Here is a 15997-nt window from a genome sequence, read left to right as displayed (position 1 = left end):
TGTGAGCTGTGGGTGCAGCTCCCCAGGGCTGGGCGGGCTCTGCATCACCACAGGGGCCTGCAATGGGTCCCCAAGGTGGCCAGGGGTGAGTCCCCCAGCTGGCCAGGGTTGATTTGCTGGAGCTGGCCAGGGCTGAGTCCCCAGAGGGTGACCAGAGTTGAGTAGACAAAGGAGGCTGGGATTGATCTGCCAAAGATGCCAGGGTTGAGTCCCCAAGGTGGCCAGGGCTGATTTACTGAAGGTTGCCAGGCTTGAGTCCCCAGAGGTGGCCAGGGCCGAGTGCCCCTCCTGGCAGCCAGGGCTGCCCTGTGCAGGTCCCTGAGCACCAGCCCTGTGTTGAATCCCCTTCGTTGCTGGGTGAGCCAGGGGCTGCTCCTGATTTTAGTGACACTCGGGATAAAGCTCCAAAAGAAGACAAAGAAAGGAGTTGACTTCTTTGCATTTTCTCTCCATTTTAGTGCCCGTTCCCATGGTAAGAAATGGGCAAAGCTGGCAGCAGTGAGTGGGCCGGGTGTGTTCTTACCTCTGCTCTCACTTTGTTGTTGAGCTCCAGTTCATCCTCAGGTTTCTCCACAGCAGGAACTGAGCTATCGTGGGCTGAATTATCACAGGAATTTCAAGCATTCTCCTTGTTTTCTAGGTAAAATCAATACAATCATGGAATCATTCAGGTTGGAAGACCCCTCTGAGCCCATCGAGTCCAACCACTGCCCAGCACTGCCAGGGCCACACTGCCCCATGTCCCCAAGTGCCACATCCACAGATGGATGGAAATCCCCCCAGGGATGGGGATTCCACCTCTGCCCTGGGCAGTTCCAAGGCCTGACCACCCTTTCCATGAAGAAATTCCTCCCAATGTCCAACCTGAACCTTCCCTGGCACAACTTGAGGCTGTTTCCTGTGGTCCTGCGACTCATTACCTGAAAAAATACACATTTCCTGTTCTTCTTCATTTGATCCAGTTTCTATTAATATTACACCCCGCTTTCACTTCAAAACCTCTTCCATAAATTTTGTCTGTCAGTCCCAGAAGGATCCAATATCTTGTGCTGCCCCATCATAAACCAAGCGCGTCCTTCCATTTTCAGAGCTCTCCTTCAAAAAGTGCAGCAAAAAATCCCTTTCCTCCATCAGCCTCTTATATCATTTCTTGTATTTTAAGTTTCTTTTTTCTCTCTGATTTTTGGGTTTTGTTTGTTTGGGGGTTTTTTTAAGAGTTTGCTGAAGTGAGGAGCATGTTGGTATTGTTGCTCCTGGGAGCTGAATCTCATTTCAAGCTCCCAGTAATTCCTTTTGCTTTTGTCCAGATGAAATCCCATTTTCTTAATTCTTCTGCTGGTTCTCCACAATTCCTCTACTCTCTCCTTTCCAGATGGATCAATTTTGAGTTGTCAATAACTGTGGGCTTTGTTTGATTTTACAATTTCATGTTATTTCTGTAATTGCTGGTTTTATCCCAATGATAATTGGTTTGGACTCACTTTTTAAAAATCTACCAACACCTGCTTTATGTTTAATCCTCTGTGGGGTTTTCATGCCTTTCCAGTGGCTAATTTTTGCTCTCTTCCCCCTTCAAGAACAATGAAAATACCTTGGTTCTGGAGAAAAGCAGGGAAAATAACGTGGATGATGTGTTTGTGCCTGGTAGGACACGGCATCCCTAACTCAGAGTGTTCTGGAGGATAATTCCCCATGAGACAGCACGAGCTGCTTCCCATGGAGGGGAGAGGCTGTGCCAGTGACTGCAGGACGTGGTGATTCCCAGCCCTGGATCCTTATCAGCCTCACTGAGGATGGGAATGTTCTCCCTGTACTCTCACTCTGGAGGCAGCAGTCATGTTTGTCATGTCTCTCTTTCCTTACGTTGGGGAAATGTTCTGGACAGCCACAATCCTCCCTGTGCTCCCCAGCAGGACACCCAGAGCTCTGGGAAGCGTCTGTTCCTGAGTTCTGCCAGCTGCTCCAGGGCTCCTTGCCTGGCAGGGTTGCACCATGGATCACTGGGGCTGATCTCATGGGATCATCTTGTCTCTGTCCCACAGAGCGGGGCTGGAACATGGGGCTGAAGTCATCTGTTGTTCTCAGCACTCCCTGATGGGTCTGGATGGCAACAGTTCCTCAGGAACTGGGAATGGGCACAGCCCCGAGGCTGCCAGCGCTCCAGGAGCCTTTGGGCAACATGCACAGGGGGGGATTGTTGGGGTGTCTATGCAGGAACAGGGGTGGGACTGGATGGTCCTTGTGGGTCCCTTCCCACTCAGGATATTCCCCGATTCTGTGATCCCTGTGGGTCCCTTCCCACTCAGGATATTCCCCGATTCTGTGATCCCTGTGGGTCCCTTCCCACTCAGGATATTCCCCGATTCTGTGATCCCTGTGGGTCCCTTCCCACTCAGGATATTCCCCGATTCTGTGATCCCTGTGGGTCCTTTCCCACTCATCCTATTCCCTGATTCTGTGATCCCTGTGGGTCCCTTCCCACTCAGGATATTCCCTGATTCTGTGATCCCTGTGGGTCCTTTCCCACTCAGGATATTCCCTGATTCTGTGATCCCTGTGGGTCCTTTCCCACTCATCCTATTCCCTGATTCTGTGATCCCTGTGGGTCCCTTCCCACTCAGGATATTCCCTGATTCCAAATGCTTCTCTGAGAATTGTTAGTTTCCTTTTCCTTCAGGTCTCTCTTTTGTCCTCTCTGCCAGGTCCTTGGACTGGGAGTTCTCTCTTCAGGGATGTGACATCTCCTACACTTGAGTCAGAAATACTTCACAGTGGTGTTGATCTTCTGGGATCATTTCACGATGGCCTTAAAAGCATCAGTGTTGGTTCATTTTTCCAGGTTTTCCTGAGCACGAGCAGGACTCTCAGGGTTTGATCTGTGCAGACCCAGCCCCTGGCAGCTGGAGCTTGAGAGCATTGAGAGACCCAGGCTGGTTCCTCTTGTGTGGCATTAATTCCCAAAAGAGCCTGGGCTGCAGACTCACCCCAAATCCTGTCTGCACAGACACTGGCAAATTCCCTTCAGTGTTCTTCGCCAAGCTTCACACAGCTGGCCTGAAAGCACTCACAGCCTCAGCTCTGGTTCTTTGGAATCACTGCTCACCCATGGCTCTTTAGGGGATTTGCCATTATTTGGGACAGTGATGATTTGTATCTGTCTCTCTCTGTTCTCATATGATGCCCTTTCCCAAAGCAGCTGTTTAACAGGTATTTATCCATATGAATCATTAACACTCTTGGGATTCTTGTCCCTGGCTTCAGATTCTCTGCAGTTTTGGCTGTGGCACAGAGATGATTTTTCCTTGTGCCTGGCACCACACCAGGTGGATTTATTCTGTGCATCCCTTTTCCCAAAGCAGGTAACGTTTCCCTGTCCTTGTTCTTGCCCCCATAGGCCAAAAGCAAATGCACTCCCATGAGAGCTGGTCCTTGTCACCTGAGGAGTTGGAAATATGGGACAGACTCTACAGGATTAAGGAAAGTGATGGAATAAAGGAACCAGTATTGCCTCAAGTTCAGTTTGAAACCATAGAAAACCTGGAAGAAACACCAGTGAGTTCCATGGAATGTTTCCTGAGACACGGGGCCTGAAGGATGCTGAAAACAACAGAGTTAACTCTGGATTTGGAGGAAGTTTGTGATAAAAATGCCTTTTTGAGATTTAAATGTGGGTTTTTGAGGTTAGGGATTTAGCAACTAGATGTTTGAAATGGGTCTTTGAGGTTTGGTCTGTACGTTAAAAGTTCGTACCCCAAGTTAAAAATACATTAAGAAGTCTCAGCATCCATTAAGTTCTGCTCCTGTTTTTAAGAGCTCCATGCAGGATGCTGTATTCACAGGGTCCCGCAGAGGGTGGTTTGGGTTTAAAGGGATCTTCAACCCATCTCATTCCACCCCTGCCCTGGGCAGGGACACCTAGCCACCTTCCCCTAGCCCAGCTTGCTCCTGATGTTTTTATTTTAGACCAGACTTAAACCTGTGTGATGAAGTTTAAATCCTTCTCTGCATGTCAGTATTCATTGTCCCTGACAGAGAAGTTTTGCTAAACAATTCCTTGCTGAAAATCTCCTTTCCCCTCCCTGTTTCCACTGCAGAAGCCCGAGGAGGGGGCAGCTCGGGAGCTCTCCTTGTCTGAGTGGAGCCTTTGGCAGAACCAGCCCCTTCCCACGTCCCAGGTGGATCACTCGGATCGTTGTCACCTCTTCATCGCTGCCATGGAAATGATGGAGCTGATGAGGCATCAGCAGGTAAGGGGCTGCCTCTGGCTGGCTCTAAACTGAATGTACAGTTAGAATAGTTTAAAAACAATTAAATTAAAAAAGAAAAGAATTGTGAAATGAATCGTGTGTGTTTAACCTTGTTTCAAAATGTCTCTCTCTGCTATTCTGTGATTCCTAATCCTTCCCACAGAAACTGTTCAAAAATATTTCGTGTTTCCTTACGCAGGAAAAAGTCCCACCCTTAAATCAGCCTTTTTTTTATGGATTCCAGTATCAGTTTGTGACAGAATGACATTAAATACAAGAGCTACAAGTGTCAAAGAGCAAAGCCACCAGCAGGGAGATCAGAGTTGTTCCAGGAGTAGGGAAGAGTTTGGTATCGTGTGCACATCAAAATCATCCCAGAAAAGTCATGCAGGAGCACATTGCGTGTTTTAGGGCATTCGTTTTTTGTTTAAAGCTTTTTGGGTTTGTTTTTTTTGAACTGAAAAGAGAATTGTTCCTAAGGGTTAAGGGATAAGGGGAGCTGAGCCAAACAAACACGGATGGAAATAGCTTGGGAGACGGGAACTCTGTTTTCTGGCAGGGATGGATAGAGAGATCCGTATGGAAGGCACAAGGAAGTGGGTGTAGAGGTGGATGGCGGCTTCAGTGGTTCACCACATGATTTTTCCCCTCCAGCTGAGCTCCCCACGTCCCTTCCAGCACGTGGAAGTTTTTTAGGTCATCAGAATCTGTTGCTAAGCTGCCAGAGTTTCCTGAATAATACCAGAACTAATCGAGGAGGAGAATGGAGACATTGTAGTTGTGCTCCTTGCTAGGAGAGGGTGGAAGGGAGGCTGTGAACAGCCCTGCCCAGCTCAGATCAGCTTCTCCATCACACCAGAGACATTTCTGACTTCTCTGACTGTCCCTGTCCCCAGCTGGGGTCAAGGACACAGTGCAGGGGGAGAGAGGGATCGGGGAGAGGGCAGGGATGGGCAGGGCAAGGACGTCAGGAGGAGAGAAATGGTTCAAGAATCAGAAGGTGCCCCCTGAGCCTCCCTTTCTCCAGGCTGAGCGCCCTCAGCTCCCCTTGTGCTCCTCTGTGGGAGTTGCAGGTGGGGTGGCTTCCAGCCTCTCCAGAGTGTGTTAGCCAGGCCGAGGTGGGGCTGCGGAGCTCCCTCGTTGGGAGGAGGGATCCTCCCTGGCTGTCCCTGCTGCGCCCAAAGCGCCTCCAGCAGCACCAGAGCTGACACAAGGCCCAGCACTCACCCTCTGGAGCCTCCTGGGGAGTGACAAAGCACTGGCACCGACTCCAGGGTTTCAAACTTCAGAGGTTCTTGGGCTCCTTTTCATACTGAACCAGTTGGTGCCAGGCCAAGGACACCAAAACTACGCCGAGACTGTTCCACAGAAAGGGAAGATGCAACTTTGTCCTGATCTCATCTTGATCTGTCAGCTCTGACACTGAGCTCTTGTGTGAGAGTTTCATTAACATTCCCTGAAGTCCTCCTTGCCTTCCCTGAAAGGGGCTGGCAGTGTTCCCAAGGCAGGGTATGTTCCCACTGGAACGCACCAAAATCTTCACCTGGAGAAGAGAAGGGACCTGGTAGAGCTCCGAGCCCCTTGCAGGGCCTGAAGGGGCTCCAGGAGAGCTGGAGAGGGACTGGAGACAAGGCCTGGAGGGACAGGAGCCAGGGAATGGCTTCCCAGTGCCAGAGGGCAGGGCTGGATGGGGGGTTGGGAATTGGGGATTGCTGGCTGGGGGGGGGGGGAGGGGCGGGGGGGGAATTCCTGGATATGAGGGTGGGGGGGAGCTGGGCGGGAATTGCCAGAGCAGCTGTGGCTGCCCCTGGATCCCTGGCAGTGCCCAAGGCCAGGCTGGACATTGGGGCTGGGAGCAGCCTGGGACAGTGGGAGGTGTCCCTGCCCATGGCAGGGCTGGGATGGGATGGGATGGGATGGGATTTAAGGTCCTTTCCAACCATTCCATGATCCTCTGATGGAATGGTTTCCGTGGATGTGCTGTGCATCCAGGCTCCTGCTATAAATATTCCATGGCTAAATACACCCAGCTGATCTGGCTGACGTTCGTTTACGGTGCTTAATTAACAGAGGGGTTTAAGACCAATACAGGTCAAAGCTCTTTCCTTAAATACCCGAGAGAGGGAACCTCAAACCATGGTTTAATTGATTAGTTTCTTGCTGGGGGGTAAAATATAAAATCAAGCAAATCATTGTTTTACTGTGAATAGCCAAATGATCTGGAAATTTCTGATCAATTATCAATTTCATTCAGAGATTTGTCATGACTTACTACAAGCCTGCACAAGAGGTATTTGTGGGGGGTTTTTGGGTCTTTTCTTTCCTGTTAGAGAAGAAATTCATTGATGTGTGGCTTTCCTTTCCTTGTACTCACTCAGTGATTCAAGAAATTTGTATTTTGTACAATAGCTTAAAAAAAGTCAATTTAAAGGCTTTTTTTTTAACTAGATGAAGTGAAAATGGTTGGCAAAAAATCATATTATATTTACATGCTCTTAAAATCTTAGAGAAGAAGTTGGCCCAGTCAAAAGGAAATCAAAAAGTCAAAGAAGCCCTAAATATGACCCCTCAAAAGGCACATCCAGCAAAGTCTTTAATGCCCCGGGGGCTTTATTGCTGCAGCAATGCCTATGGGCACATGGGGGGATTTACTCCCCAGGGGATTTTGGGTGCAACATGGGAACAAATCGAGTTGTCCTTCTGCAAAATAATTCAATCTCTTTTAAGCATTTTTTTGCAAATTAAACTGTGCTGTTTGGAAATAAGGTCAGGCAGAGTAATCCTTTTTGTGGGGATGATGTTTGTGCGGGTTTCTGGGGGGAGCAGGGCAGTGCTGGTGCTTTGTTGTTCCTTAGGAGATGAGGAATGCTTCATTTCCGTGTCCAGAGTGGGAGGGGAACTCTGCACCTTTCCCGCTTCCAAGCTGGCAGTGTGAACTCGCAGCTTTTCACACAAAAAACAAAATAAATCCCCAAATTGGGATTGTCTCCGTTTTTCACCCTCTGACTCCAAACACCTTGGGAGGGAAGCATCTCCTAACCCTGGGATGACTCTGGAACCAGTGGCCCTGAAATCAGCTGTCATTTATCATCTGTCTGGGTGCCCCAGGGGATGCTCCAGATGAACTCCCTGACAGCAGGGAAGCCATTCCCAGGACACCCCAGAATCCCAGTGAACCTGAAAAGCCTTCCCATGCTTTTGGAGCCTTAAATCAGACATGTTTTGGGGAGAAATTCGGTGTTTTCAGCCAGCTGGACCTTTTTTCTCAGGAGACCCTGAATGCAAAGTGAAAAATGGTTCAAGTAAGGACAATGAAATGGTTTTATCTGGGTTTTTTAGATCCTCATTGCCAGTAACTTCTCTCTGATTAAAATCCTCTTCTGAGATGTGTCAAAACCTCTGATTTCAGAGAAGGTGGAAGGAGTTTGGGGTTGGTTTTGGAGGGTGACGTGCCAGGGAGCCCCAAAATCTCAGTTCCTTTATACTGATTGTTCTGGTCTTGTTGCCAAACGATTTGGGACCAAGCATTAACTGAGAGCAGGGCTGGGTTGTTCAGAGCTGGAACTGCAGGTGCTTTGTGCTTTTCCTGGCGCTGGGTTTGTGCTCCCAGTGAGAACAGAGAAGTCCCAGTGATTTGGGAGCGGGACTGGATGGTCCTGCAGGTCCTTCCAAGCCCAGCCATTCCATGAATCCACACCCTCAGCTTCCAGCTCTGCCTTCCCAACACTAAACTCAGAGAGAACAGGGGTACCCAAGCAGGGGCAGGGCATGTTCTCAGTAAATGGGATTGTTATCATGGAATCCTGGAATGGTTTGGGTTGGAGGGACCTTTGTGGGAAACACAGGAGTAAAGACTCCTGCAGTTAGGGGTGGGTTTGATTTACAGCCCTGGAAGGGAACAGGTCAGGCATAATTGACAGAGATTTACTGACTTTAAGCAAGAGAACTACAAACCTGTGTTTTTTATAGTTAAAAGTAAAAATATGCACTGGGTGCTATGGTGAAGGGTTTTGAGTATAATAATGTGATTTTATAGGTTAAGAATTCAGATGTTGTAGAGGTGGTCTCCGTGTGGATGTGACATGACAGGCTATTGGGTAAGACACAACCGCACTGCGGTGAGAAGTTCCACAGGTGATGGGTCACAAAGTCAAAACAAAGTTTCCTTTTAAGTGTCTATTGGATTAGAAAGTTATAAATTGCAGTGTAGCCCTTTGCCTTGTGACTATCGGCCATTACTCCAACGTAGTGCAAACCTCACGCCTCGAGACTGCTGCTTTATGTGTTATTTTAAGCAATAAATCCTGTGTAATTGCATAGTCCCATCTCTCTTTAACAAGAGCTCAGATGGGGTGAAAGCGCTGAGGATAGGCACCAATAGACCCTAAATCCCAGCCCCAATGTCCAGCCTGGCCTTGGGCACTGCCAGGGATCCAGGGGCAGCCCCAGCTGCTCTGGGCACCCAGATTTATCTCCTGATGCTGTTGAACATTCACCTCTTCAGCCTCTTTAATGCTGCCAGTTCCTGTGTTTGCCAGGGCAGACACCCTGTGTTTGTAACAATCTTTCTTTTCAATCAAACTTTCTGGTTTTATTGGGTAGCAGACAGCAAAACCCAACAGAATGAGCAGGTGCATCAATAATGTGATGCCATTAGGGAGAGAATGATCACAGTTTGGGAGAAGGAAATGGGGGTTTCTGTGTCCCTCAGGCTTCTTCCATGACTCAACTAAATACATTTTTAAAGATCTTCTCATGGAATACACTTAAACCTCCAGAAAAAAAGTTGTTCTTCCCCTGAAGTGCGTTCTGGAAATGGAGCAATCATGGAACAGGGATTGATTACTCTGCTCATTAACCAGTTCCTGGAAGGGATAATGAGTACAGGGCTGTTCTGAGCTGAGGGTGAGGAGCAGGGCAGTCACAGGGCACCAGGTTTGGGAGTGCTTTGGGAAGTGACCATTTGTGCTGCAGCAAAACAGGAGTTTTGGTAAAAGATGTAAAAGATGATCAGAAAAAATTCCTGGAATCACAGAATGGTTTGGGTTGGGAAGGAGCTTAAAGCTGTTCCAAGCCCCTGGAGAGGAGAGGGGGAATGGGGTGGCTGGGAGGGTCTGAGGAGCAGCATTGGCTTGGCCAGACCACCCCAAAGGGGGAATTCTGCGTGGTTTCACTCAGGCTTTCAATTAAAGGAGTTTTAATTGTTAAAAATCCACACTATAGCTGTCTACAGATTTATCTTTAATTTCCAAATAACAACATCACTGGGGTTTCATCAGGCAGATGAATCTTGTTAGAAAATGTGCACCCAAAGCAGCTTATGAGGAGAGAGGGGGTAATTTCAATTTTGGTACTTGATGCCTTAAATTGAAGTACTGGGAAACAGAATGGGTGTATATTTTATATAAATACACATATATTTATATACTAAAAGTGAAAAGTTTAATATCCTAAGTTTACTTTTCTGCTTCTATTTTCTATATTAAAACATATTTTGTTTTATAAAGTGAATCAGTGGTTCCAGGCAGGGTCATTGATTGAATGCAATAATCTCAGAGGGATGCTGTTTTCCTGCTCCTGACCTATTTTCCGAGGAGCTGGTACACCCTGGAACCCTCTGGGTTAGAGGGGAGCTGAGCAGGTAATTTAAGGTTCCACAAGTTGGGTACGTCCAGGCCAAAATGTGATAATTCCAAATCTGCCCTTTCACTGGCTCAGCATTAGCTGCCCTGGCTGGGACACAGCGTTTTGTTCTGGAGAAAGTGTTTGGAGTGGCCCCGGGAAGTGGAGCAGTTACATAACCCTGGGAGCCCCAAATGAGGTTACTGAGCTTTGGCCTAGATGCTAAATTTGGCCCCAGCAGCGCTGCCAGGCTGCAGTGGGGCTGTTCTCCGTCAGAGCACAGTCAGAGGGAATGTGGAGGGGCCTGGGGACATTCCTGGGAAAACTCCTCCCTGATCCTGTTTGCTGGGGGAGAATCCCACAATCCCGGAATGGTTTGGGAGGGAAGGACCTTAAATCCCATCCCAGTGCCACCCCTGCCGTGGGCAGGGACACCTCCCACTGTCCCAGGCTGCTCCCAGCCCCAATGTCCAGCCTGGCCTTGGGCACTGCCAGGGATCCAGGGGCAGCCCCAGCTGCTCTGGGAAACTTGATTCGTTTGGGGGTTGTAGGTTTTGGGGGTTGTAGCTTGAGTGGTTTTGTATTTGGAGGCTTGGGAGGGTTGTATTTTGGTTTTGGGGGTCGTAGCTTGAGTTTGGGTTTTGGAGGTTTTGAGGGTTGTAGTTTGAGTTTTGAGTTTGTAAGTTTTGGAGGTTGTGTTTTGTTTGGGTTTGGGATTGTAGCTTTTGGGAGTTGTATTTTGATTGGATTTGAGGGTTGTAGTTTGACTTTGGGGTTTGGAGGTTTTGAGGATTGTAGTTTGATTGGGTTTGGATTGGTAGGGTTTAGGGGTTGTAGTTTGGTTTTGAGTTTGTAGGTTTTGGGGTTGTAGTTTGAGGAGTTTGAGATTTGTAGGTTTGAGGTTTGTAGTTTGATGAGTTTGGGGTTTGTGGGCTTTAGGGATTGTAGTTTGATTGGTTTTGAGTTTTGGGGGGTTTGTTGTTTGGTTAGTTTTAGGTTTGGGGGTTGTACTTTGATGGGATTTGGGTCTGGAGGTTTTGGGGGGTTGTACTTTGGGGTTTGGAGGTTTTGGGGTTGTACTTTGATGGGGTTTGGAGGTTTTGGGGGGTTGTACTTTGGGGTTTGGAGGTTTGGGGGTTGTACTTTGATGAGGTTTGGAGGTTTTGGGGGTTGTACTTTGATGGGGTTTGGAGGTTTTGGGGGGTTGTGCTTTGGGGTTTGGAGGTTTGGGGGTTGTACTTTGATGAGGTTTCGAGGTTTGGGGGTTGTACTTTGGTTAATTTTGGGTCACAGGACAATATTAGGCCGAGCCTGATCAGCGCTGCGCTCTCAGAACTGTGTGGGGTGGGCAGGGGCAGCACCTCCTCCTGTTTCACCAGTGTTCAGTGGTTTGGCAGCTCATTAACTAATCCTTAATCCATTTAATTTCTGTCTCGTTTGTGTAAAGCTGAAATGCTTGAATTGAGTCCTTGTGCAAGGGCAGTTGTTCCTTAGATAAACCCAAACAGACCCTTATCAGCCCTGTTATCATCAGCCCAGTGTTCCCCTCCTCAGCTGACACCTGGGGAGGGAGCTGGACCCGGGTTTGTCGTTCCTCTTGGATTTCAGACAAAGAATCCCATGTCTTGAGTCTGTGTTTTGACCAGGCTTGAGGGAAAGGAGTAATTTGGAACCTGCCAGATCAAAATCATCCTTTAACCCTCTCATGATAATTCCTTTCCTCACTGTTTTTATTAATCCTTCTCCTAAGGCAGCTGGTGTAGTCTGGGTGACCTTTAACTAAAAATCCAGACTTGGAGTTTCTTTGGATGCCATTACAAATGGATGGTCTAAGCATCAGTGTGTGTGTGAAATCGGTGTTGAAACGATGCTGATGATTCATGACAAAATCTGTTATCACTGCACAGTTTGCTTTGCCTGCTGCAACCAGAGAGGATCCCCAACCCTGTTTGGGATCAGTCTTCAAATTCCTGGAAGGTGGCTTTGGATCCTGCTTCCAGAAATACCTCCAGACAAGCCCATCTCTGATTGTCACAGTCATTTTTCTCACTCTCTATTCCATAAAGGTACCTCGTGTAATTTCAGGGGTGAAGGAGTTCAGGGATCCATCTGCCTGAACTGCCAAAAAATGATTGTTCCTTCTGCTCAGATCCCACGTGTCCAGGTGCACTGTGCTTCTGCTTGCCTTTCTAACAGGGCTTTATAGACACCCACGAAAAGTTAATTCAGAGTCTGTGGGAAGTTCTTTAGGAGAACAAAACCTTTGTCCCTTGCTGTGAACCTGGCTGTGAGCAGCCCCGGGGCGCCTGGGTTCGTGTCTGGTAACCACTGCCCTGTGTCCCCAGGGAGACTGCAGCTATGAGCGGGAGCTCCGGCCCCACTTACGGATGGAAGATGTGCATATTCCCGGGAATCAAAAGCATCTCTCCACGGCCAACCACCCCTGCGAGCAGAGAGGTCGCAGCTCCAGGAAAGACCTGGCAAAATCGAAACCAAAACCACTCTCACCTGATAGAGGTGATAATGGGAGCGAGTTCTTTGCCACCTTTAAAATAACCAAACCCAAGGCTCCCAGAAGAGCTGCTGGACTCAGTGAGGATGTGCCTGTGTTACCTCGGGATCCTTCGGCTTCTCCCTCAGGAGCAAGGCTTGCTCTGGCTGGGCACTCTGACCTGGGCAGTGACAGGGACGAGGGGCTGGAGGTGACATTTGATTTAAATGCATTTATTGACCTGTGTGACCACGGCGAAGGCACTGAAACCCCTGCGAGTCCAGCAGCCCAGGGAAACAGCCCTGCAGGTAAAGCCTGTAGATCCCTGGGGTGGATCCACACGGATTCGGGTTATGAGACCTCTCCTGTGGCCTCGGACCTGTTCTACCTCCCCGAATCCTGCAGGGATTCATTCCCGCTCGTGGGACGGCCCCAGGAGCCCCCGGGGCTGGAACAAGCATTCTCCCAGGTGCAAAGGCTTTTATCCCAGTCCCCTCCCTCTGGGGATAAACTGGAGGGCTTGGAGAGCGCGATGAGAAGTGAAGGAACAACATCTCCTTCCCCAAAAGTTCTCCCCGATGGTCACTCAGAGACACTGCAGGGCAGCATCTCCCTCGCATCCCCAAAAACTGATCCTGCACTGCTGCTCCTGGAGAATCCCAAAGTGAGAGTCCCCAGGGAATTCTGTGCCTCAGAAAGTCCCCGTTGGTCCAAAACTGTGCCACCTCCCAAGGCTGCTGTGGATGAGGAGGAGCAGCTCTGGGACGACAGCTTCGATGGCCTGTTTGACACCGAGGAATTCCCTGAAATCCCAAACAACATTCCCAGCATGAACCAGCTCCTGACAAACGGCCCTGCAAAGGAGCCCTTTGTTCCCAAGGACACGGGAGAGGCTGCCCTTGAGCACGAGGCTGTGGTTCCTGGCGAGGAGCAGAGTCTCCATCTGTTTGAGGATGAGGCTGGTGAGGACACGGGCGAGGGCAGCTCCCTGAGCCCTGAGCCTGCAGCCAGGGCAGGTCCAGCTGGGAGCATCGCTGGGATGGATGGAGAGCCCGGCAGGGAGTTCCCGAGTGTGACCCCCGCCCAGCCCTGCAGGGAGCAGCCCGGCAGCAGGGAATCCATGGGAACATCAGGAGTGGCCCAGCAGTGCCTGGAGAAGGAGGATCCCTACGACTGCTCCCAGGAACTGTTCTCCGTGACCTTCGACCTGGGCTTCTCCATCGAGGAGAGCGGGGATGAAACCTCTGAGGAGACCAGGAATGCTGATAACCCCAAACTGAACGGTGCCCCCGGGGCTGAATCCACTGAGGATGCAAACATGTCCCTGAGTGATGGCTCCAGGCTGGAAACCTCGCCTGGATGGGACTGCAGGAGGCTCCGGAGAAGGGACGTGTCCACACCGATGTCATTCCAGAGCAGGGGCAGGAGTGGCAGGGAAGGGACAGAGGCTCCTGCTGCAGGGCCTCTCCTGAAGTCAGGGGGCAGCAGAATGGGAAGGGAACCCCCTGGACCTTTGCCTTCAGCACTTCTGACCCCAACAAGTAGGAAGGGTGTGGATATCAAAGCTGTCAAAAGAATTCCTATGAAAGTCTTCTCGAATGCCAGGGAGCAAATCCCAGAGGTTCCTCCTGTAGATCAAGTCCAAAAAAGCCCAGGGAGGCAGAACTTTGGGAGCTCAGCCATGGATTCCCCTTCAGGAAGGACAGAAGGCCTGGAAAACACCAAGCTCCGTGGATCCCGTGTGGCTCCTGCTGCAGGTAGGGATTTTGGTGGGACAGGTGTTGGACTTTCACAGTTAGGGAACAGGATCCAGTATCTTTTGGATCCTCACCTGGGTTTTATGACTGGGGTGGGAAGATTGGAAGGAAGGGGAATAGTGGCTGTGTGCTGGAAGCTGGGTCCGTGAGGGGACGTTCCCTGGCTCCTGTCCCTCCATGTCCCCCCCCTGGTGCGCCCCCCCAGCCCTCCCAGCCTGGCTCCAGAGGGTCTCCAGCCCTGGAGCAGCCCCGTGGCCTCTCAGGCAGTGACCATTTGTAGGCCCCACTTGGTGCTGTCACAGGGATTTGTGTCACAAAGTGCTGCCACAACTCTGACTCTTGCTCAATCAACTTTTAACAGCTTCTTCTCTTGGTTTCCTGCTTCCCTTGCCTTTTTCTGCCTTTGTGCTGCCTGGGGTAATCACTTTCCCCCCGGGACTCTCCAGGGAAGCAGGATTTATTGTCCATCCCAGTGGGAGATTATCTCTTTCCATTACCAAGGCTGCAGAGAACAATATTCACCCTGTAGATCAATAAATAATCTCCTTTGGAGGTGCTTTTCTGAGAGAGGCACGCTTTGATTGCTCACTTAGAACAAAATTGTGTTGGGAACTGTGCAATTCTGGTGAATGTTGTTTACTCTGCTTTCTGCAGGAGCCAGCAGTGACAGTGAGGAAGAGATCGTTTTCCAGAGGAAAAACAGGATAAAAAAGAATGTTTTGAAGTCTCCTGATGTGAGTCTTAAGGGAAAGAAAATAGACAAGAGAGCAGAATGACACTTAAACCAGCGAAACGCAAACGCTGTGTGCACTGACGTCCGTTCTGTTCCCACAGGGGATGGATCAGAGTGACTCGGAGTGTCCAGCTCGGCTCACCAGGAAACGCCGGCGCCCCCCGAGCGTGGTCAGCAATGGAAGCGGGGAGAAATAATGGGAACCCATTCCCGCTCCCCTTCAGTCCCTCCCCAGGCTCCCCAGAGATCCCACAATCCCAGAATGGTTTGGGCTGGAGGGACCTTAAATCCCACCCATCCCACCCCTGCCATGGCAGGGGCACCTCCCACTGTCCCAGGCTGCTCCCAGCCCCAATGTCCAGCCTGGCCTTGGGCACTGCCAGGGATCCAGGGGCTTTGATGACTTTGGAGTTGTTGTTTGGCAGTGAAATTTTGTACCAGCCAGGAAGAGTAAAATAACCTTCCTGCACAAAGCTTTGAACCAAAAGAAGCAAATTCATGTCCCGTTTTGCCTGATTTTCCTTCCAAACCCCATTTTTCTGTGCTGTTAGTGGGAGGTGTCCCTGCCCATGGCAGGGGTGGCACTGGAGGAGCTTTGAGGTCCCTTCCCACCCACAGCAGTCTGGGATTCAGAGCCTTTAATGGAATTATTCCTCGCTGTGCCCTTGCTCACTCTGTGTGTTCCCTGTTCCAGTCGGACACGTCCAGTGAGGACAGTGGGGATTTCCAGCGGGGCAGGAGCCACTCCAGAGCCTGGGCCAGGCCCCAGCAGGGAGGAGCCAAGCGGCAGCGGGGCAGGAGCTGCGTGACAGCCAAGGTGTGTGACATCCTGGGACACCAGTTCAGGCTGGGAGCAGCTGGGAGTGCAGCTGGAAGGTGGACACGCAGCTCTGTGCTGGGGAGGCTTCCAGAGGCTCAGCTCTCCCACACCAGCTCATGGCAAACATTGGAGCTGGAACCTTGGAATGCTGGAGAAAGATCTGCACCCTCTGGGTGGCAGAGGGGTCTGCAGGGCCTGGTGACAGCTGTGAGGACAAAGAGCAACTCAGAGGGCAACTCCAGAGATGCCCAGAGAGGATTCAGCCTGGGAGCTCAGGGTCCTGTCCAGGAGAAGAAATAATAATAATAACAACTATTATTATTATTA

General features: G+C 50.1%; 1 protein-coding gene across 1 annotated transcript in view; it reads left to right on the top strand.

Moving 5' to 3' along the window:
• The window catches only part of FANCM (Fanconi anemia complementation group M), a 55210-nt gene that overhangs the window by 32250 nt on the left and 6963 nt on the right, over positions 1 to 15997 (top strand). The window contains exons 13-18 of the mRNA XM_017738813.1: positions 3395 to 3552; positions 4095 to 4247; positions 12215 to 14117; positions 14772 to 14851; positions 14952 to 15020; positions 15545 to 15667. Of these exons, the coding sequence (XP_017594302.1) occupies positions 3395 to 3552; positions 4095 to 4247; positions 12215 to 14117; positions 14772 to 14851; positions 14952 to 15020; positions 15545 to 15667 (2486 nt within the window). The remainder of the gene's footprint in view (positions 1 to 3394; positions 3553 to 4094; positions 4248 to 12214; positions 14118 to 14771; positions 14852 to 14951; positions 15021 to 15544; positions 15668 to 15997) is intronic.

Source organism: Corvus brachyrhynchos, unplaced genomic scaffold (assembly GCF_000691975.1).
Source record: "Corvus brachyrhynchos isolate BGI_N302 unplaced genomic scaffold, ASM69197v1 scaffold245, whole genome shotgun sequence".
In the NCBI taxonomy this organism is placed as follows: domain Eukaryota; kingdom Metazoa; phylum Chordata; class Aves; order Passeriformes; family Corvidae; genus Corvus; species Corvus brachyrhynchos.
This window is presented reverse-complemented; position numbering and strand designations above follow the sequence as displayed.